Source organism: Beta vulgaris, chromosome 6 (assembly GCF_026745355.1).
Source record: "Beta vulgaris subsp. vulgaris cultivar EL10 chromosome 6, EL10.2, whole genome shotgun sequence".
Taxonomy (NCBI): domain Eukaryota; kingdom Viridiplantae; phylum Streptophyta; class Magnoliopsida; order Caryophyllales; family Amaranthaceae; genus Beta; species Beta vulgaris.
This window is the reverse complement of record NC_079207.1, coordinates 55,616,284-55,639,076: the sequence shown is the minus strand read 5'-3', so window position 1 is coordinate 55,639,076 and position 22,793 is coordinate 55,616,284. Positions and strand designations below refer to the sequence as shown.

At 31.6% G+C, this 22,793-nt stretch overlaps 2 protein-coding genes across 2 annotated transcripts; both read right to left on the bottom strand.

The window, feature by feature from the left end:
- Positions 1 to 3,101: 3,101 nt before the first annotated feature.
- On the bottom strand, positions 3,102 to 4,204 carry LOC125493990 (protein GOS9-like). The gene is made up of 4 exons (XM_048637475.2): positions 4,157 to 4,204; positions 3,854 to 4,063; positions 3,477 to 3,737; positions 3,102 to 3,364 (listed from the first exon to the last, which is right to left on the bottom strand). The coding sequence occupies exons 2-4, from the start codon at positions 4,052 to 4,054 to the stop codon at positions 3,347 to 3,349; spliced, it is 480 nt and encodes a 159-aa protein (XP_048493432.1). The 5' UTR covers positions 4,055 to 4,063; positions 4,157 to 4,204; the 3' UTR covers positions 3,102 to 3,346.
- A 13,713-nt stretch (positions 4,205 to 17,917) lies between these two features.
- Positions 17,918 to 19,029, bottom strand: LOC104903736 (protein GOS9-like). The gene is made up of 4 exons (XM_048637474.2): positions 18,972 to 19,029; positions 18,669 to 18,878; positions 18,293 to 18,553; positions 17,918 to 18,180 (listed from the first exon to the last, which is right to left on the bottom strand). The coding sequence occupies exons 2-4, from the start codon at positions 18,867 to 18,869 to the stop codon at positions 18,163 to 18,165; spliced, it is 480 nt and encodes a 159-aa protein (XP_048493431.1). The 5' UTR covers positions 18,870 to 18,878; positions 18,972 to 19,029; the 3' UTR covers positions 17,918 to 18,162.
- Positions 19,030 to 22,793: the final 3,764 nt, after the last annotated feature.

Genomic DNA, 22,793 nt, shown 5'->3' with positions numbered 1-22,793 from the left:
ACATTTAGGTATTTAGAGTTATTAATAGTTAAAGTTATGCGTTGTCAAGCGTTCTCGAAAGTGTGTCAATTAAATATATTTAAATAGAGGAAGTATCTTACTTGGTGCGACGCACAACATTGAATATACTTCTTTAATTTAAAAACCAATTGCGGCAGTTTGACTTTGTCACTATTTACACATGTTTACATTGGTCATATTACTCGTTTTTAGTATGAATTTCTATATTTACAACAAAAAGTGGTTAAATATATTGTCTTTGGGAAGATAATGTAAATAAATTATCATAATATTTAATGATTTTTTATTTTGAGATTTATAAAAATAGATAAAAAAATATAATAAATATCTAGAGAGTGAATTCACTCTCCTCTCAAAGTGGCTTAGCAAGTTTTTTTTTCGCTTGGGTGGCATAGCAATTTTTTTGATTCGTACTTGGGTGCATAAGGTTTAGCAAGTCAAAGTTTATTTTAACTTGGATGACGTACCTAAACTTTTGTGGATAACTTTGTGAGGAACCTAATGATCATAATCGAATTATAATGCTCCACTACACTTTGAATCTATCCCCCATAGGGGCGGAGCCCGGATTTTAGGTTAGGGGTAGAATGATTTTGCGATAGCATTGGATAGTGAAAAATTCCTACTAACTCAGGTATCATTATGTGCCCCTTTGCAATAGTCTTGGATCTAAAACAACTTTGATTAGTGGACATTTTGGCATGGTGATTTCGTTCAAATAATAGATTTGACCAAATTCAACTGTTTGGTATTCAACTTGAATTTGGTTTAATTTTATATCCATATTAAAAGTTTCCCGTTGTTAGAATTTCTAAACTAGTAAATATATATTGTAAACACAAATTTCAAAGTTCTAAATAAAAATAACCTTTGAATCAACTTAGCTTGTTCATTCGTCTGTTATTGCCACTTGAATTTTCCTGAATCTTTCTCATCATTCTCTTCCCAATTCGATCTATTTCTCTGTCCTTTTTTTTTTTCCAATGTTCACTCTATTGAAGGTTCAAAAGCTCAATTGCAAATTGACTAATATTTTCTGCCTTTGATTTTGTTATTAAAATTTCATAAGCCAAAAGTTTTGTTGTAGGCTTGTACCCTATATCTTTAGCTATTATTAATGCATATGAGAAGTTTGTTTTTAAAGGAATTCTCTTATGACGTTTGAAGGTGACGTAATAATTCATTGAAATTCAATGTTAGAATACGAAAGAAAATGCACTACTCACATTAAAGATTAACAACACAACATAACAAATATGTATAATTGTGTATTAGTAAGAAATTCGCAAACTATAATTCACTCATTCACCAAATGAATTCAATAACAAAGTAAACAAATTATAATTTACCATCACTGTAAATTACCAATTCACAAATGCACACTTTTGGTTTTTGAATTCATAAATACAATCTTTTGATTTTTAAGTTCACAAATCAATAGTTTCCTAATTCACAAACCCATAAATCCACACAATTCATAAACCCATAAACTCACAAATCATTAAATCATTAGATGGAAAAGAAATTGAAAGAGCTTCCGAGAAAGAAACAAAGAAAATTAACTAACAGTACAACACGCTAAAATTTGCAGTCACACAGATAGCAGACCCGGCAGACGGAAATCACTGGCGCGACGACTCAGCAACAGGCCAACAAAAATGAATCGTGGTGACCGATGCCGACTGACGAGTTTGAGATAGAGATTGAACGGAAACGACAACATTAGGTTTAGAATTTCATTTGATTTTCCTTTTTTTTATTGCAAAAAAACTGAGATAGCACATGCTATCCCTTGTTATCAAGTGGCTCCGCCCTTGATCCTCCACCACATCTAAGCTCCACACAACCTGTCATCTCCCATGTCTGACCATCATGTTCCCTTTAACTCATCAATCACGACAAGCCCTGTTACCCTCCTAAACTACAGCAACCACCACTAACCTATTAAGACATTAGGAGAATAGGTCCTCTATTGTCATATCTTTGTGCTCCCGTTGATCTGAACTTAGTTGCTATGTCGTTTGGCATTTAATCTATTATTTTAGATCAATGTTGACTTGGTTTGATTTTGGTAGCCTTTTATTTTTGTGATTTTTGTTACTTTGGGGCTTGCAGGTTGTTGCAAGGCTTAGGGTGTTTTATTTGGTTGAGAATATAGAACAATTTTGTTCGCATTAACTCTTCGATTTCCATATAATTTTTTGCTTCACTTTTGCAAATTTATTTCCATTACTTCTCATAGGTGATCGTGCTTGTAAATGTATAAAAGAATAATCTTTTTTTGATTTATCTAACTACCTTTCATAACAATCTCACATTGCTTCTAAATACATTATTTGAAAAATAAGATATTGCCTCTAATTATATGTTGCGTTAAAATTATATAGTTGTCCCTAAATATTGTAATTTTTAGAAAAAATTTTTTAGATTGCCTCTTATAATATTTTGAGGCAAGAATATGTGATTGCTTCTAAATGTGGAGACTTTTAGAAGCAAGACGTTATATTGTTTCAAAAAGGAGCATTTATAGCCAATCATCTATTATCGACGGACTTATTAGCGACAACCACTAATTTGTTTCAAAAAGTATAGAGGCTACATATTTGTTTTAGAGGCAAACCAGTGTTGCCTCAAAAGTCTATTTTTGAATATATTAGATTTTTCGATAATCTAAGTAATTCAAAGTGGGCATAGCTTGTTAGAATATTACTTTTGATTAACAAAAGAGTATCCATTATAATGATGGAATTTGACTATAACTTCTGAATTTGGGCTTTTAAGACGTTCATTAATTAGAGAATGTAATCAGTGTTGTTGTGATGCTAATCCCCGTATTATCAACTTTTAGATATTAGAGATCAAAGATACTAATGTACAAAGGTCTAAACTGACAAGTTTTTTTTCTTATTTATTTGAAGGTAAAATGAAATGACTTGCAAGTAGGGGGGGAGATTAAGAATCCCTCTTGTTTGGAATAGAATGAAGGATGGCCGCCAAACCCTAGTGGCCAACAAGATTGTTTTGATATTTAACTAAAAGTAGATAAATTAGAGACCAAAAGACTATGTAACGAGCCAAGATTAACAAGTTATAACACCTTTATTATATAGCATAATTTAACACCACATAAGAAAAACAAGAAAATTAACAATACATCACTCAATAAGTTTATTAGAAATGAAACATGCCACTAAAAGTACACGATCGTGCGTGGCTTACAAAAATCAAATAAGTTCGTAGTGCATGAGCACATATCCTCGTGAAAACACCAAGATTTATTCATATGTTGCACATGATCATTGCAGTTTGGCTGATAGCTAGACTTTCAAGCACTTGGAAACTCCTGAATTTGACATGAAACCAATATACATTAGCCAATAGTCAAAATGATTATTGTAATCAATACAATTTAATGAGGGAATGAAACACAATTTTAGAATAGAAAATCATCTTACAGTCCTAACGAAAATTCCAATCGAGTCGAGATAGTTATTGTTCCTTCCGAAAATCCCGACAATTGGGCCATCAGTTAGGTCAGGAGAATGAAAAGTTTGAGCATCTATAAGATCCCTTCCTTGTCCATATGGTCCATATCCCGCGGGATTTAAATTGGTGTGTATCTTGAGTTTGCCAATAAGGACTTCATTGTTCTGATCTGCATAGTTCCCGTAGGTACCACTTAATCTTGTCAAGTATTCGCCAGCTACGAGTTTAATCTGTTTACATGTATTTAGGGAAAGCGAGATGGTGGTAAATGTTAGAATTAAGACGGGAATGCAAAATAAACCATGTAGATTTAACGAAACATGAAGTCTTGAAGGAGTAAGTTTACGTCTGTTTCATCACCACCATTACCACCAAACTGTACCGTGTAGGTACTTCCGTCATGCTTAGTTACCACGAACGCAATCGCATCGACAATGTATCCATGCCTTACTGAGCATCCTGAGATATGTTCACCTTCTGCAAGTTGCATACGGAAGGTTTCTGGCAATTGAGAACCATAAGGTCCGTATTGCTCGATTTGCACCATCACTTGATCCTGCAGATGTAAACAAAACAGTTCATTATCATTACATATGTATTAGGTATAGAGAATGAGAATATATTAGAAAAGCAAGTGTTGATTGTGCACCTTTTTTGGTTTGTTTGAAGAAGGTGACGAGGTGGGAATTAGACAAGTAATTTTAGAAGTCTGTTGTGATTTCTATGAATGAGGACTATATCTATTTATATATATATATGAAGAGCATAGACTTTTTCAGGAGTTATGCATGATTTAACAAATTTGGAATCAACATATATTACTAATATTAGTATGATTTATGCATACGACTAAGATACTGAAATTTATCTATTAAACTTTTATGCACTAGTCCATGTGTGTTTAAAGTATGTTTAAAGTCAACTGATTATTGATCTTTTGGAGCAGCATGACCATGTGTACATATATTCAGCTAAATAGCAATGGTATGTATCGACACGAATTTAAATAGATCCCACATGACTACGTTTTTTGATTACATAAAAATTACAAAACACGGTCAAATGAAAGTGATGTGTGAATAATATAAAAGTCAAAGCGTGTTATCTACATAAATATATTAAAAGACGTTCATATCAGAGGAACAGTGCCACGTGTCACTCTTCTAAAACTTACAATACACATGTTTATAATCTGAATAAAAAATGTGTAGCTATTAAGATTCGATTGCATAGCCTTTTAAATCAAATGTGAGAGTTTAATCACTAATCCATTACAATTTCAATGCTTAATCTTTTAAAGTAAAACATAATAAAGTCTTATAATTATATGTAATTATTAAAATAAATAGACAAATTTTTTGATCTTTAACCTTTTTATTAAGTAATAATATTCTCTTACCTAAGTTCCATTGAAATTGTTATTTTTATCCCTATTTTCTAAGAAGTTTTTTTGAACAACTTATCGTGTCATAATGTCCAAATTTCGCATAAGACTAAATATGACGGAAAGCTAATAGAATCAATTATGAATTTATGAATAATAATGTAATTGACAATTGTAACTAACTCGTGGTATCGCCCGAGCCATAATACTAGTTTATTTTGAAACAGGAAAATATAATCCAAGAAGTAATATAATGTTATAGAGATGTCAGGTAAGAGAACATAAATGTATAGTTATTATTGGAATATAAAGATGATTTTTCAGTTTGAATGTTAATAAAAACGAATTAACTATTGATATGTCTCTTGTCAAAAAAATAAAAACTATTGATATGTCGTGTCATGAGCTTTATCACCAAAGAACTTTATAAATACCTTATAAATACCAACTAAGCAACAAGTCTCCTCCCTTGTAATATTATTCTAAGACTTGAAATTTAGCCTTTTTTAAAGTACGTAATTAGTTATTAGGTTCCGGATTATACCTCGGGTAAGAAAATTTTCATTTATTAATATAATACTTTATGATAATAATACTAAATACAACTTAGGCTAGTGCTTAAGACTTTAGTATATGTACTTGAGGTCTTGAGATCAAACCCTATACTATGCAATTTCTAATTTTTTGTTGTACATGGATTACATTAACTAAAACTCTCTAGGGAGAGCGCCACGTGGCACATTTTCTTATTTATGCACGCCTTTTAATATATTTGTATAGATTATCACCAAAGAACTTTTTATTTCTTTAATACGACTTTGAACAAAGTCTTTCTTTAGCCCCACATTTCTTTTACATATAATTGGGTTTAAGCTACTTCATTTGAGCTTTCCACAAGTATTGTGAAAATTTTAATTATGACTTTTTATTTAAATTTTATAATATGAAAAGTAATATAGTTAAAACATAGATCGAACTTAGTAACTTCTCGGATCGAACATTAGTATTTATTGTCGGCACTGAAAAACTATCTAGGCTCATTAACATCCCTAACCCTACCCCTTCCCAAAATAGTACATCCTTACATAGAACTAGGAGTGTTAACGAGACGAACCAAGACCCAAGCCTGGGGTTCCTCAGCTCGGATCGTAAAACTTTTACTCGAACTCTAGCCTACTCTCGAGCTTACTCTCGAGCTGAAATAAATTTCTAGTTCAATTTATGTTAAAACTCAACTTGAGTTAAAAAATTATATTACGTCATATATTCTATAAATATGGTTAGACTAGTCACTTTATGTTTTTCATAAGTATAATGCACAATTTAAGTATAACTTTTAATTTAATTTCTATAATATATATTGAAAATAATATACCTAAAACATATTCGGAGTCTACTCATAGACTTTTCGAATTGAACTCTACTATGTCGGCTCTAGAAAATTTCGAGCCGAGTTTGCATAGAGCCAACTAGGCTCATTTTTTTTTTTTTTTTTTTTGATAAGTAAGTGTAATATTATTAAAGCTCAAACACCATACAACCAAAATTCTCTAGCCCAAGCAAACCAACTAGGTTGGACCCCTAAGACTAGAGAATTAACAAAGTCAATCCATTACAAACTTACAAACCAATTTTGATCAATTCTAGGAACATTTTGAGGCATAACAGCAACAATTCTCTACTGAACAGTTTGTTTGAGACTTAGAAAAACATGCCTAGGATTTGGAACAGATTGATCCCAGTAAGCTCTGTTCCTGCATTGCCATGTGAAGTAAATTGCAGCAGCTAGACTAGCATACCACACATTCCTCTTGAATTTGGTCCTCTGACTATGATGAATCCATTGCTGCAGATGAACTAGATCATAAGATCTATTAGTAATTCCCATCCATTGCTTAACATCACTCAGCAGCCTTCTACTGAAATCACACTGAAAAAATAAGTGAGCATGAGACTCAACTTCAATGCCACATATGCTGCATGTGTTTAAGCTGCAAACACCAAATTGAGCTAGCTTTTCCTTTGTGCTCAGTCTGTTCTGTATAGCAAGCCAGGCTATAAACCTGTGCTTTGGAGTGTTGATTCTATTCCAAACCATGTGATCCCAATGAACATGTTCCAGCTCTTGTTGCTCCATCATCTTGTGGTATATTTTTTTTGTAGAGTACTCACTCATTGAGTAAAACTCTTCTCTACTGAAAAACTGCTGTAATGTGTGTTTTGTTGCACATATTTGTCTCCAATACCAGCTGCCACTAGCTCTTGGAGAGTAATTCCACCAATCAGCATCCATCAGGTACACTGCTTGAATCCATTTCACCCAGAGATTCTCAGCATGTTGTGCCACACTCCAAACATATTTCCCCATACTAGCTATATTCCAAACATGAATATTTCTAAAACCAAGTCCACCATGTGCTTTGCTTCTACAAGTTTTTTCCCAAGCAATGTAACCGGATTTGGTTGTATAGATGTTCCCAGACCAAAGGAAAGCTCTACATATTCTTTCAATACTATGTAGAAATTGTTTTGGAAGCACAAACACCTGAGCCCAATATACATGCAAGCTCATAAGAACTGAATTTATCAACTGTACTCTTGCTATATAGGAAAGATGTCTTGAGCTCCACATCTTGATCCTAGCTGCCATCTTCTCAACTAAGATTTCACATTGGCTATTAGAAATCTTTTTTGAACATATGGGAACTCCCAAATATCTGAATGGGAGATGACTTCTTTGCAGCCCTGACACATGAGTAATCCTTTGAATCTCCTCTTCATTCATAGCACAACAGTAAAATTCAGACTTCCCCACATTGGCTTTCAAACCAGATGTGTCAGAGAAAAGTTTGAAAGCTTGCAATAATAGATATACTGATGGGAAATCCCCTTTACTACATAGAATAAGATCATCTGCAAAGCAGAGATGAGTGAGCTTGAGGTGTTGACACTTAGGGTGAAAATGAAATTGCTCCAATTGACTCATCTTCCCCAGCACCCTAGACAAATATTCCATACATATGACAAAGAGAAGAGGAGACATTGGGTCTCCCTGCCTTAGCCCTCTTGTAGAGCTAAAATAACCTTTCATGGCTCCATTGATCATCAAGGAAAACTTAGGAGTTGTAACACATTCCATAATCAACTCTATGAAATGATTAGGAAAACCTAAGTGAATGAGCATTTCATGTAAAAACAGCCAATCAACAGTATCATATGCTTTCTGAAGATCAAGCTTGATCAAACAACTAGGCTGAGCTGATTTCCTACCATAATGTTTAACCATATCTTGCACAACCATAATGTTGTGCACAATATATCTTCCATGAACAAACCCTCCCTGATTCTCAGCAATGAGGTCAGGAAGTATCCTTCTCAATCTATTGCAAAGGATTTTAGTGATACATTTATACAGAACATTGCAGCATGAGATAGGCCTGAAATCACTTACAGTGGTAGGGCATTTACTCTTAGGAATGAGAGTAATCACTGTAGAATTTTGCTCCTTGAGTAACTTCTTATGAGTGAAGAAATCCAATATTGCAGCAGTAACCTCATCACCAACTAATTCCCAGTTATCTCTGTAAAAATGGACCCCAAATCCATCAACTAGGCTCATTAATACCCCTACATAAAACCTTCCGGATAAGTAAATATCTTTTAGTTCTATAGAGCCTTTTCCGTCCCTTTTTTCATCCTAACCTGCCGTAACCGCAGTTACTACACTGCCCACCCCCTAAATTATATTGATGTTCCCCAAGTAAAATCTTAGTCATATTAAGCTTAGACTTCCCCAAATTAGTAAAAACTAAAGAGCAACACATTTCCTCCAAAGTTAATTGGATTGGAGCAAACATCGCCAAGATGAAGACTACAATTTGTAGTGCTTGAACTACAACGTCGCCAACTTTTCGTTAGTGTCCAGCAAATTTTGAGCTAAAGATGAAAAAAAGGATTACAAGTACATAACTTTAAGCTAGGTAGAAACAAGAAAAAGGAATTAGGAAGAAGAGAAGGGGGGTGAGGGAATAGTGAATAAAAGAAAATCAAAAAACGAAAAGGCAAACATATCATGAGAAGCTGACACATTGACCTATTTACCTTTTTAACATGTACCAATAGTTTATTAGATTATTATAAGTTAATCGATTGTTCGGATTATTTAAGAACGTCAGCAATAATTAAGATTATTCATGTTAATTTTCCTAATTTAATTTGATTAAAATGTATGTAACCAATTTTTTCATTAATGCGTTAGTCTTCCAAAGTGATTACATATTTAAGAAAAGAGTTACTACATAATATATTAATGAAGAATTATCTATATATTGTATATCGAATCGAACCATATAAAGAAGAGACTTTGATGCTAAGTCATAATGAAGAAAACTTAACTTCTCCTATAATAATTTACATCTATAAACAATAATAAATTGAACTTTTCTTCCATTCACCAACAAATAAAAAAGAGAAAGCTTGAGGTGCTAAAGAAAGACTTTGTTCAAATCGTATTAAAGAAACACTAATTTCTTTAGTGATAATTTATATAACGATATTTTTCACGAAATACTTCTGACGAATTACGAAATTTACCATATATCCTCAATTTTTCAGATATTCACCATATATTCATGAGTTTTCAATTGTGCACCATATGTCCTTTTCCTAACGCCCGTTAACTTGCCGTTGTTATTATTTATGATTTTGCCATTATTAACCCCTAACCCTAAAATCTAAATCCTAATCAAATTCCTAAAATCTAATATAAACCCTAAACCTAATCCCTAAACCTAAACCTAACCCACCCCCTCCCCCTCCGCTCCACCAGCCCCCATCCTCTAACATTCCCCTCCACTACGACTTAACGCTCGTTAGAAAAAGGGTATATGGTATACATTTTTGAAAACTAAGGGGTATAAGGCGAATATCTACAACATTGAGGGTATATGGGGAATTTCGTGATTTGTCAGTTGTAATTGGTGAAAAAACTTTTTGTATTGATATATAAAAAGATGTTCTTAACAAACAAAGGAATGGAGCCACGTGGCGCTATCCCTTAGGTTGTTTTACTTCACATGACCCATATACAAAAAAAATTATAGTAAATGCATTGTATAGGATTTGATCCTATGACCTTCAAGTTCATATAATAACTTCCTTACCATTAAACCAAATGATATTTGATGATATCATTTTAAAGTAAATTACTAATAATGAATACTATAAGTACTTGGGACATAGCCCGAGCCTACAAACTAGTTACATACTTAAACAAAAGGCTAAATCTCAAGTCTTACAATAATATTACAAGGGAGGAGACTAAGGGTGCGTTCTCTTCACCTAAATAACGCTGAACTGAACTGAACTTATCTGAACTGAACTGAACGTATTGGACTTGATTCAACTTATCGGACTTAATTGGAACTTATTGGATATGATTGGAACTTATTGACTTGATTGACACTTATTAAACCTTATATATTGGACCTGATTGGATCTTATTAGACCTTATTGAACCTGATTGAAACTTATTTAACCTTATTTAACTAAAAATTGATAAGTAATAACATAAATATTACACCTAACATAAATATTATCCCTGAAAATTAATTATGATAGAATAATTATTAAAATTTATCCTTAAAAAAATTAGTAATTATTAATTATCTCTTATGATTAAAATTTTAAAAAAAATATTGATATGCTTACTTATACGCAACTTTTCACCACTAATATATGCTTCTATATACACAACCCAAAACTCGGACTCGACTTGTTAATTATCTAATACTCTAGATTATTCTTATTAGTTAGTCAATTAGTTGGATTATTCTAAGAAGGTCAGCCGTAGTTGCATTCGTATCATTGTTTGAGGTGCTAAAGAAAGACGTTGTTCAAAGTCGTATTAAGGAAACGCTATTCTTTGGTGATAATTACATACTTAAAAAAAAGGCTAAATCTCAAGTCTTACATAATATTACAAGGGAGGAGACTAATAAGAGATTACATCTGCACTTCTTGCTTAGTTGGTATCTATAAGGCGGTCTTTAGCCGTCTAATTAATTCCCCAGGATAAAGCTGGTAAAACGATGAAACAAGACACGACATATGATTATATATTTATATGAATAGTTAACTAATATTTGGGCTCGGATGTTGTCCCGGATTAGTTTTGTTTTCCAAACTTCATGTGCATTTTTTTTCATTCGTATTAAAATATATTAAGTAAAACTCAATATTTAAAAGGTACAAATATAATAATGTAAACACTTAAAGCATGATTAAAAGTTGGTTGAGATGGTAATTGTGTCATGTATAATAGCAAGAGCTCATGGGTTCAAATTTTGTTGCAACCTAATTTTACTTTTGTTAATTGACATGACTTATATGTGCACATCGAACAATTCTAATGGAGTAATAGAAGTTCCACGTGGCGTATAATTTTACTTTTGTTGATTGACATGACTTATGTGCATATTGAACAACTCTAGTGAAGTAACAGAGGTGCCATGTGGCGTGTATACATTGTCACGCACACCTTTTAATATATTTGTGTAGTTTCAGTTTTTATTATCATTCAAATTGAAAAATCAACTTTATATTCCAATAATATGTGTACCTTTATGTTTTCTTATCTGACATCTTTAATAACATTATACTTATTTCTTGTTTTAAAATAGCTGATGTTTTTGAAATTTGCACTATTCACACACTTTTATTTGGCTGTATTTTGTAGTTTTTACGTAAGGAAAAATATAGTCAAGTATGATCTATTTAGATTCGTCTTGATATATACTTTTATAATATCAACTTTTCACAATTTTTACATTTAGGTATTTAGAGTTATTAATAGTTAAAGTTATGCGCTGTCAAGTGTTCTCGAAAGTGTGTCAAATATATTTAAATAGATGAAGTATCTTACATGGTGCGACGTACAACATTTAATATACTTCTTTAATTTAAAAACCAATTGTGGCAGTTTGACTTTGTCACTATTTACACATGTTTACATTCGTCATATTACTCTTTTTTAGTATGAATTTCTATATTTACAACAAAAAGTGGTCAAATATATATTCTTTGGGAAGAGAATGTAAATAAATTATCATGATATTCAATGATTTTTCATTTTGAGATTTTTAAAAATAGATAAAAAAAATATAATAAATATCCAGAGAGTGAATTCACTCTCCTCTCAAAGTGGCTTAGCAAGTTTTTTTTTCGCTTGGGTGGCATAGCAATTTTTTTGATTCGTACTTGGGTGCATAGGGTTTAGCAAGTCAAAGTTTTAACTTGGATAACGTACCTAAACTTTTGTGGATAACTTTGTGAGGAAAGTAATGATCATAATCGAATCATAATGCTTCATTCCTTTGAACTTATATCATTGTGATATCCAGAAATTTCTCATTTTCAAACAATACTGCAAGATAAAAGGAAGACAATTTATGCAATAATGTCTTAATATGCACCTCACATTCCGTAATTCTATAAGCAATGCGATTCTAATGATCGCTAAAAGTGTGCATAAAATACATTTATCAATATAGTTAGTTTTTAAAGTTTTCTATTATTACTTTATACTGCACCTTAATGACATGAATATTAGGTGGCAGCATTTATTTAATATTAACCATGTGACACTTATCACATGTTCGGGACATGTGACATTATGATAATTGTTTTAGTTAAGTACATAGATTATTTTCACCTCTTTTTCTATGTGATATCAAACAAGTTATAAGAGATTATGCAAAAACTAAGACAATACATCTAGCTACCAAAAGACAAAAGTCCACACATAACACTCCACTTTCATGGAAATTTTGAGGTGACTTAAATTTATTATTGATATACATACCATACTACTAAATAAAGTCCAAGAGCAACATATATTGCCTTATTATTATTATTATTATTATTATTATTATTATTATTATTATTATTATTATTATTATTATTATTATTATTATATTATTATTATTATTATTATTATTATTATTATATTATTATTATTATTATTATTATTATTATTATTATTATTATTATTATTCAAATTATTGTTATTATTATTATTATTATTATTATTATTATTATTTGTGTGTTGATAATCTTCACACCTTGGAATATTATCTTAGATAATACATCTTCTGTAACCTAGAGGTATGGTACACGAATTCTGGAGAGAAAAGAGATGGAGAGAGCAAAAAAAAAAAGGACACCTATTACGTGTCAGGAGAGAAAAAAGAAGAAAAAAAGACATCATCTCTATTATATAAGCCAAGGAGGGAGCAATGGTGTCCCCCTTTGAATTTACATATTCATCCCTCCACAATATAAAATAATTACACATAAACTTACCAAAAAAAGTCAAGCAAATCTCTATTAAACCCAATCCTCTCATATAATTGTCAATCACATAAACTTGTCAATAAAAAAGATTAAATCAAATTAAATTTAGATCCAATCAACTTAAAAATTCGTAATAAAAAACTTACCAAAAATTAATACCACAGACAGTAAAAAAAATATAGCATTCTCGTTACAAAGATAACTCATATACAAAATTAATCACAAATACAAACTCCAAAAATAATCCAGTTTTTAACTACTTGGATATGCAATTTTATCACGTATAGTTACTTTAAATTTGTTTTTAGATACTATTTATAAGTATTTAAATACTTCTTACTCACCAAATGAAGGTGAACGCAGATACATACTTTCATAAGTTTATTTATCATTTCTTTTAATACCGAGTAATAATTATGCCTAAAATGTCACAGCACGCATAGCATGCAGAAAAAGCAAGTCTTATTATAAGCTAAGTGCATAAGCATCATATAATGAAATTGAATATGTAAATGGATCTGATATAGATCAAATAGTCTACAAAAGTTTTTATTTAGAAAAATTAATGATTTGATTTCTGAAAAAAAGAACACGAAAAAATGGGATATGTGATAAAGAAAAAAAATTAGAAGTTTTAAAACTGGTATATGTAAGTGAAAACCAAGTAAATACTACAAATACCATGCATAAATGTGAATATAATCTCATATTGATTTACACATTAGATACTCCCTTTAATTTGTTTCCTAAATATCTTCCCTCTTCCGTTTAAGTGCGTTTTCAAAAGATCTTTCCTCTCTTACTTTATTCCTTATTTGGAATTTTTCCCCCCTTTTACCCTCTCATGTCGCTATCATATGATCCACCATTACATTATTAATTCAATTTTACCCCCTTTCTCTCTCCTACTTTAACCCCTTTTTATTTGTTTATTTATTTTAACCCCTTTCACTCTCCTACTTTACCCACCCCACACCCCACACAAATTGATTCTCATTGGTATCTGTAGTAACAGTAACAAGGAAGATCTTTATTAGGAAACAGAGAGAGTATATAATAGAAAAATTATGTGACATTATTGTAAAAAAGAGTCATATAATGATTTAGGTAGGAAACAAAGGTACCATCACGACAAGAAAAATCGTCTATAGAGGCAACATAGATTTGCCTCTTAAAATAAAGATGTTGCCTCTAATTACTTTTTGAAACAAATACTGGTTGCCTTTAATTAGTACGTTGCTAATTAATGGTTGCCTCTAAAAGGCCCTTTTTGAGGTCAGGTAACTTGCTGCTTCTAATTATTACATCGCTAATTAATGGTTGCCTCTAAAATCCCTTTTTGAAGCAAGATAACTTGTTGCTTCTAAAAAGCTCTACATTAAGAGGCAACCATTAATTAGCGATGACTAATTATGTTTTTGATTTTGTGAATACGAGATTCTCCATTTATTTATCTTTCTGTTTTCAGTTTATCTTAGTGTTTCCATTTTCGTTTTCATTTTTTTCAATTTTTTTTGGAGTTTCATAGTAACTAGCGTTGATCTTGCATATAAAAGTGACGGTCATCATTGCGTTACTCGTCGGGACAGGAGATCAAATGTAGGTGTCTACACCACACACACCTCACCTTAACCAACTAACACTACACTTTGAATCTATCCTCCACAGGGGCGTAGCCAGGATTTCAGGTTAGGGGTAGCATGATTTTGTGATAGCATTGGATAATGAAAAATTCCTACTAACTCGGGTATCATTATGTGCCACTTTGCAATAGCCTTGGATCCAAAACAACTTTGATTAATGGACATTTTGGCATGCCGATTTCGTTCAAATGATAGGTTTGACCAAATTCAACTGTTTGGTATTCAACTTGGGCATGATCCAAATGATAGATTTCCTCCACCACATCTGAGCTCCACACAACCTGTCATCTCCTATGTTTGACTATCATCTTCCCTTTAACTCATCAAACACCACAAGCCCTGTTACCCTCCTAAACTACAGCAACCACCACCAACCTATTAAGACATTAGGAGAATAGGTCCTCTATTGTCATATCTTTGTGAGCTCCACCCAAATGTCTCGGGTAAAATGTTATGGGCATGATCCATAAACAAAAGATAGTATATAGTATAGGATTCTTCCAATAATATGATAGAATTTGCTAGTGAAGGTTTACTAAATTTAATCTTGCCGCAATATAAGTCTTTGTATGAAGCATCTTCTCTTTGAATCGACTGTTGATACTTGAGGTATATCTATATTTTTCATGATACCGTTGAGTTTGCATGCTGTGAAAATTTGCATTGTATTGTGTAAATAGGTGGCCCGAAAGGTTGTTGGTAACTGGAACAGTTACTTATTTGGTGGAATTTTCTCTTGTTTCACAAATGGACTTTTTCGAGGATGAGGACAAAAAAACAATGATCCAACATTTTTTGTTGATTTGTCTAGAAGACCAACAAGAACATTTTCTTGATTTTCCTAGGTAACCACCAAGAATATTCTCCAACATACTCAATTTAACCTTGTAGATATATAAGGAGATTTTTTTCTAGCAAGATATTATTCCGACCTCTAGATATTTTATGTATTTATATATGATTATTACTTATGTGCTATTTTATTTTTCTTTATATAATTATCATTTGGTAGTTGTTTGAAGTGGTAGTTGATTATCACGTGTAGTGTTGTTTATATATATGATTTTTCACTTATGTGCTAAATTAGTTTTTTTTTTTCTATTTTTTCTATTCTATATGGATGAGGTAATTTGTTTAAGTTATTATATCTTAATTATATTTTAAATTTAATTAAACATCTCATTTATTATTAATACTACATCTATACTAATATATTAAAAGGCGTGCGAAAGAACGTCTATGTGCCACGTGGCACTCTCCCTAGGGTATTAGTTCATGTAATCCATGTACATTAAAAAAATTTAGAAATTGCATGGTATAGGATTTGATCCCTAGACCTCAAGTAAATTATTGTAAATATACTAAAGTCTTAACCACTAGACTAAGTTGTATTTAGTGTTCTTATCATAAAGTGTTATATTAATAAATGAAAATTTTTCTTACCCGGGGCATAGCCCGGGCCTAATAACTAGTTTTAATTATGAAATGGTGGGTGAATGAGGATGAGGATGAAAACAAGGATCAAAGTGAAGGAAATGCAAACAAATGAAGAGTAGTACTCCCTCCGTTTTTTTTATCTTTCTCACTTTCTTGTGCACATCTCCTAATGCACATTTTTGAACTTAAATATCTTTCATCATATATTAGTAAAAATTATAACGATTGAACATTAATAATGTACTAATTGAGACGTATCAAACAAGATCCCACATGACTATATATTTTCTTATAAATTGGAAAAAATTGAGAAGATTCTCTCTAAGTATGAGTAGTGTCAAGATTCTAAGTGAGAACGATAAAAAAAAACAGAGGGAGTATGACATTGGCTGCTATTGATCTATTGATTCCTAATCTGCTGTTCTACTATGTTGTGGTGCTGTTTTGTTCAGCTCATGGTTGTGCTACTGTTTGTATTAATCGTTGGTGTTGATTAGTCTGCTCCCGTTGATCTGAACTTAGTTGCTATGTCGTTTGGCATTTAAGCTATTATTTTAGATCAATGTTGACTTGGTTTGATTTTGGTAGCTTTTTATTTTTGTGATTTTTGTTACTTTGGGGCTTGCAGGTTGTTGCAAGGCTTAGGGTGTTTTATTTAGTTGAGAATATAGAACAATTTTGTTCGCATTAACTCTTCGATTTCCATATAAAATTTGCTTTACTTTTGCAAATTTATCTCCATTACTTCTCATAGGTGATCGTGCTTGTAAATGTATAAAAGAATAATCTATTTTTGGTGCATCTAACTACCTTTCATAACAATCTCACATTGCTTCTAAATACATTATTTGAAAAATAAGATATTGCCTCTAATTATATGTTGCGTTAAAATTATATGGTTGTCCCTAAATATTGTAATTTTTAGAAAATTTTTTTTAGATTGCCTCTTATAATATTTTGAGGCAAGAATATGTGATTGCTTCTAAATGTGGAGACTTTTAGAAGCAACACGGTATATTGCTTCAAAAAGGAGCATTTATAGCCAATCATCTATTATCGACGGACTTATTAGCGACAACCACTAATTTGTTTCAAAAAGTATAGAGGCTACATATTTTTTTCAGAGGCAAACCAGTGTTGCCTCAAAAGTCTATTTTTGAATATATTAGATTTTTCGATAATCTAAGTATTTTAAAGTGGGCATAGCTTGTTAGAATATTACTTTTGATTAACAGAAGAGTATCCATTATAATGATGGAATTTGACTATAACTTCTGAATTTGGGCTTTTAAGATGTTCATTAATTAGAGAATGTAATCATGTGTTGTTGTGATGCTAATAATCCCCGTATTATCAACTTTTAGATATTAGAGATCAAAGATACTAATGTGCAAAGATTTAAACTGACAAGTTTTTTTTCTTTTTTATTTGAAGGTAAACTGAAATGACTTGGAAGTAGGGGGAGATTAAGAATCCCTCTTGTTTGGAATAGAATGAAGGATGGCCGCCAAACCCTAGTAGCCAACAAGATTGTTTTGATATTTAACTAAAAGTAGATAAATTAGAGACCAAAAGACTATGTAACGAGCCAAGATTAACAAGTTATAACACATTTATTATATAGCATAATTTAACACCACATAAGAAAAACAAGAAAATTAACAATACATCACTCAATAAGTTTATTAGAAATGAAACATGCCACTAAAAGTACACGATCGTGCGTGGCTTACAAAAATCAAATAAGTTCGTAGTGCATGAGCACATATCCTCGTGGAAACACCAAGATTTATTCATATGTTGCACATGATCATTGCAGTTTGGCTGATAGCTAGACTTTCAAGCACTTGGAAACTCCTGAATTTGACATGAAACCAATATACATTAGCCAATAGTCAAAATGATTATTGTAATCAATACAATTTAATAAGGGAATGAAACACAATTTTAGAATAGAAAATCATCTTACAGTCCTAACGAAAATTCCAATCGAGTCGAGATAGTTATTGTTCCTTCCGAAAATCCCGACAATTGGGCCATCAGTTAGGTCAGGAGAATGAAAAGTTTGAGCATCTATAAGATCCCTTCCTTGTCCATATGGTCCATATCCCGCGGGATTTAAATTGGTGTGTATCTTGAGTTTGCCAATAAGGACTTCATTGTTCTGATCTGCATAGTTCCCGTAGGTACCACTTAATCTTGTCAAGTATTCGCCAGCTACGAGTTTAATCTGTTACATGTATTTAGGGAAAGCGAGATGGTGGTAAATGTTAGAATTAAGACGGGAATGCAAAATAAACCATGTAGATTTAACGAAACATGAAGTCTTGAAGGAGTAAGTTTACGTCTGTTTCATCACCACCATTACCACCAAACTGTACCGTGTAGGTACTTCCGTCATGCTTAGTTACCACGAACGCAATCGCATCGACAATGTATCCATGCCTTACTGAGCATCCTGAGATATGTTCACCTTCTGCAAGTTGCATACGGAAGGTTTCTGGCAATTGAGAACCATAAGGTCCGTATTGCTCGATTTGCACCATCACTTGATCCTGCAGATGTAAACAAAACAGTTCATTATCATTACATATGTATTAGGTATAGAGAATGAGAATATATTAGAAAAGCAAGTGTTGATTGTGCACCTTTTTTGGTTTGTTTGAAGAAGGTGACGAGGTGGGAATTAGACAAGTAATTTTTAGAAGTCTGTTGTGATTTCTATGAATGAGGACTATATCTATTTATATATATATATGAAGAGCATAGACTTTTTCAGGGAGTTATGCATGATTTAACAAATTTGGAATCAACATATATTACTAATATTAGTATGATTTATGCATACGACTAAGATACTGAAATTTATCTATTAAACTTTTATGCACTAGTCCATGTGTGTTTAAAGTATGTTTAAAGTCAACTGATTATTGATCTTTTGGAGCAGCAAGACCATGTGTACATATATTCAGCTAAATAGCAATGGTATGTATCGAGACGAATTTAAATAGATCCCACATGACTACGTTTTTTGCTTACATAAAAATTACAAAACACGGTCAAATGAAAGTGATGTGTGAATAATATAAAAGTCAAAGCGTGTTATCTATATAAATATATTAAAAGACGTTCATATCAGAGGAACAGTGCCACGTGTCACTCTTCTAAAACTTACAATACACATGTTTATAATCTGAATTCACAATGTGTAGCTATTAAGATTCGATTGCATAGCCTTTTAAATCAAATGTGAGAGTTTAATCACTAATCCATTACAATTTCAATGCTTAATCTTTCAAAGTAAAACATAATAAAGTCTTATAATTATATGTAATTATTAAAATATGTAGATAAAATTTTTGATCTTTAACCTTTTTATTAAGTAATAATATTCTCTTACCTAAGTTCCATTGAAATTGTTATTTTTATCCCTACTTTCTAACAAGTTTTTTTGAACAACTTATCGTGTCATAACGTCCAAATTTCGCATAAGACTAAATATCACGGAAAGCTAATAGAATCAATTATGAATTTATGAATAATAATGTAATTGACAATTGTAACTAAATCGGGGATCGCCCGGACCATAATACTGGTTTATTTTGAAACAGGAAATATAATCCAAGAAGTAATATAATGTTATAGAGATGTCAGGTAAGAGAACATAAATGTATACATATTATTGGAATATAAAGATGATTTTTCAGTTTGAATGTTAATAAAAACGAATTAACTTTGATATGTCTCCTGTTAAAAAAATAAAAACTATTAATATGTCGTGTCATGAGCTTTATCACCAAAGAACTTTATAAATACCTTATAAATACCAACTAAGCAACAAGTCTCCTCCCTAGTAATATTATTCTAAGACTTGAAATTTAGCCTTTTTTAAAGTACGTAACTAGTTATTAGGTCCGGATTATACCCCGAGTAAGAAAACATTTCATTTATTAATACTTTATGATAATAACACTAAATACAATTTAGGCTAGTGGTTAAGACTTTAGTAAATGTACTTGAGGTCTTGAGATCAAACTCTATACTATCCAATTTCTAATTTTTTATTGTACATGGATTACATGAACTAAAACTCCCTACGGAAAGCGCCACGTAACACATTTTCTTGTTTATGCACGCCTTTTAATATATTTGTATAGATTATCACCAAAGAACTTTGTATTTCTTTAATTCGACTTTGAACAAAGTCTTTATTTAGCACCACATTTTTTTTTACATATGATTGGGTTTAAGCTACTTCATTTGAGCTTTTCACAAGTATTTTGAAAATTTTAATTATAACTTTTTATTTAAATTTTATAATATGAAAAGTAATATAGTTAAAACATAGATCGAACTTAGTAACTTCTCGGATCGAACATTAGTATTTATTGTCGGCACTAAAAAAGCTATCTAGGCTCATTAACATCCCTAACCCTACCCTTCCCAAAATAGTACATCCTTACATAGAACTAGGAGTGTTAACGAGACGAACCATGACCCAAGCCTGAGGTTCCTCAGCTCGGCTCGGCTCGACTCAGCTTGGCTCGTAAAACTTTTGCTCGAACTCGAGCCTACTCTCAAGCTTACTCTCAAGCTTTTTGAGCTTAAAATTTTTAGTTCAATTTACATTAAAACTCAACTTGAGTTAAAAAATTATATTATGTATATTTTATTAATATTCTTAGAGTAGTCACTTTATGTTTTTCATAAGTATAATGCACAATTTAAGTATAACTTTTAATTTAATTTCTATAATATCGAAAACAATATAGCTAAAATATATTCGGAGTCTACTCATAAACTTTTCAAATCGAACTCTGCTATGTCGGCTCCAGAAAATTTCGAGCCAAGCTTGAATAGAGCCAACTAGGCTCATTAACACCCCTACAAAACCTTTCGGATAAGTAAATATCTTTTAGTTTTATAGAGCCTTTTCCGTCCCTTTTTTTCATTCTTTTTTCTTCTCCCATTTCCTAACCTGGCATAAACGCAGTTACCACACTGCCACCATCTAAATTATATTGTTGTTCCCCAAATAAAATTTGAGTCGTATTAAGCTTAGACTTCCCCAAATTAGTAAAAACTAAAGAGCAACACATTTCCTCCAACGTCGCCAACTTTTCGTTAGTGTCCAGCAAATTTTGAGCTAATTAAAGATGAAAAAAAGGATTAGAAGTACTTAACTTTTAGCTAGCTAGGTAGAAACAAGGAAAAGGAATTAGGAAGAAGAGAAGGAGGGTGAGGGAACATTGCATAAAAGAAAATCAAAAAACGAAAAGGCAAACATATCATGAGAAGCTGACACTTTGGCCTATTTATCTGTTTAATATGTATCAATAGTTTATATTATTATAAGTTAATCAATTGTTCGGATTATTTAAGAACATCAGCAATAATTGAGATTATTCATGTTAATTTTCCTAATTTAGTTTGATTAAAATGTATGTAACCAATTTTTTCATTAATGCGTTAGTCTTCCAAAGTGAATACATATTTAAGAAAAGAGTTACTACATATTATATTAATGAAGAATTATCTATATATTGTATATCGAATTGAAACCATAAAGAGAAGACTTTGATGCTAAGTCATAATGAAGAAAACTTAACTTCTCCTATAATAATTTACATCTATAAACAACAATAAATTGAACTTTTCTTCCATTCACCAACAAATAAAAAAGAGAAAGCTTGAGGTGCTAAAGAAAGACTTCGTTCAAAGTCGTATTAAAGAAACGCTAAGGTCTTTAGTGATAATTTATATAACGATTTTTTCACCAAATACTTCTGACGAATTACGAAATTCACCATATACCCTCAATTTTTTAGATATTCACCATATATTCATGAGTTTTCAATTGTGCACCATCTGCCCTTTTTCTAACGCCCGTTAACTTGTCATTGCCATTTTTTACGAATTTGTCATTATTAACCCCTAATCCTAAAATCTAAATCCTAATCTAATTCCTTAAATCTAATATAAACCCTAAACCTAAAATCTAAACCCTAATCCCTAAACCTAAACCTAACCCACCCCCTCCCCTCTACCAGCCCCCATCCCCTCACTCTCCCCTCCACCACGACTTAACGCTTGTTAGAAAAAGGGTATATGGTGCACATTTTTGAAAACTAAGGGGTATAAGGCGAATATCTTAAACATTGAGGGTATATGGTGAATTTCGTGATTTGTCAGGTGTATTTATGAAAAAATGTTTTATTATATAAAAGTGTGTTTAATAAAAACAAAGGAATCGAGCCACGTGGCGCTCTCCTTTAGGTTGTTTTACTTCACATGATCCATATAAAAAAAATTATAGTAAATGCATTGTATAGGATTTGATCGTATGACCTTCAAGTTCATATAATAACATCCTTACCATTAAACCAAATGATATTTGATTATATCATTTTAAAGTAAATTACTAATAATGAATACTATAAGTACTTGGGACATAGCCCGAGCCTACAAAC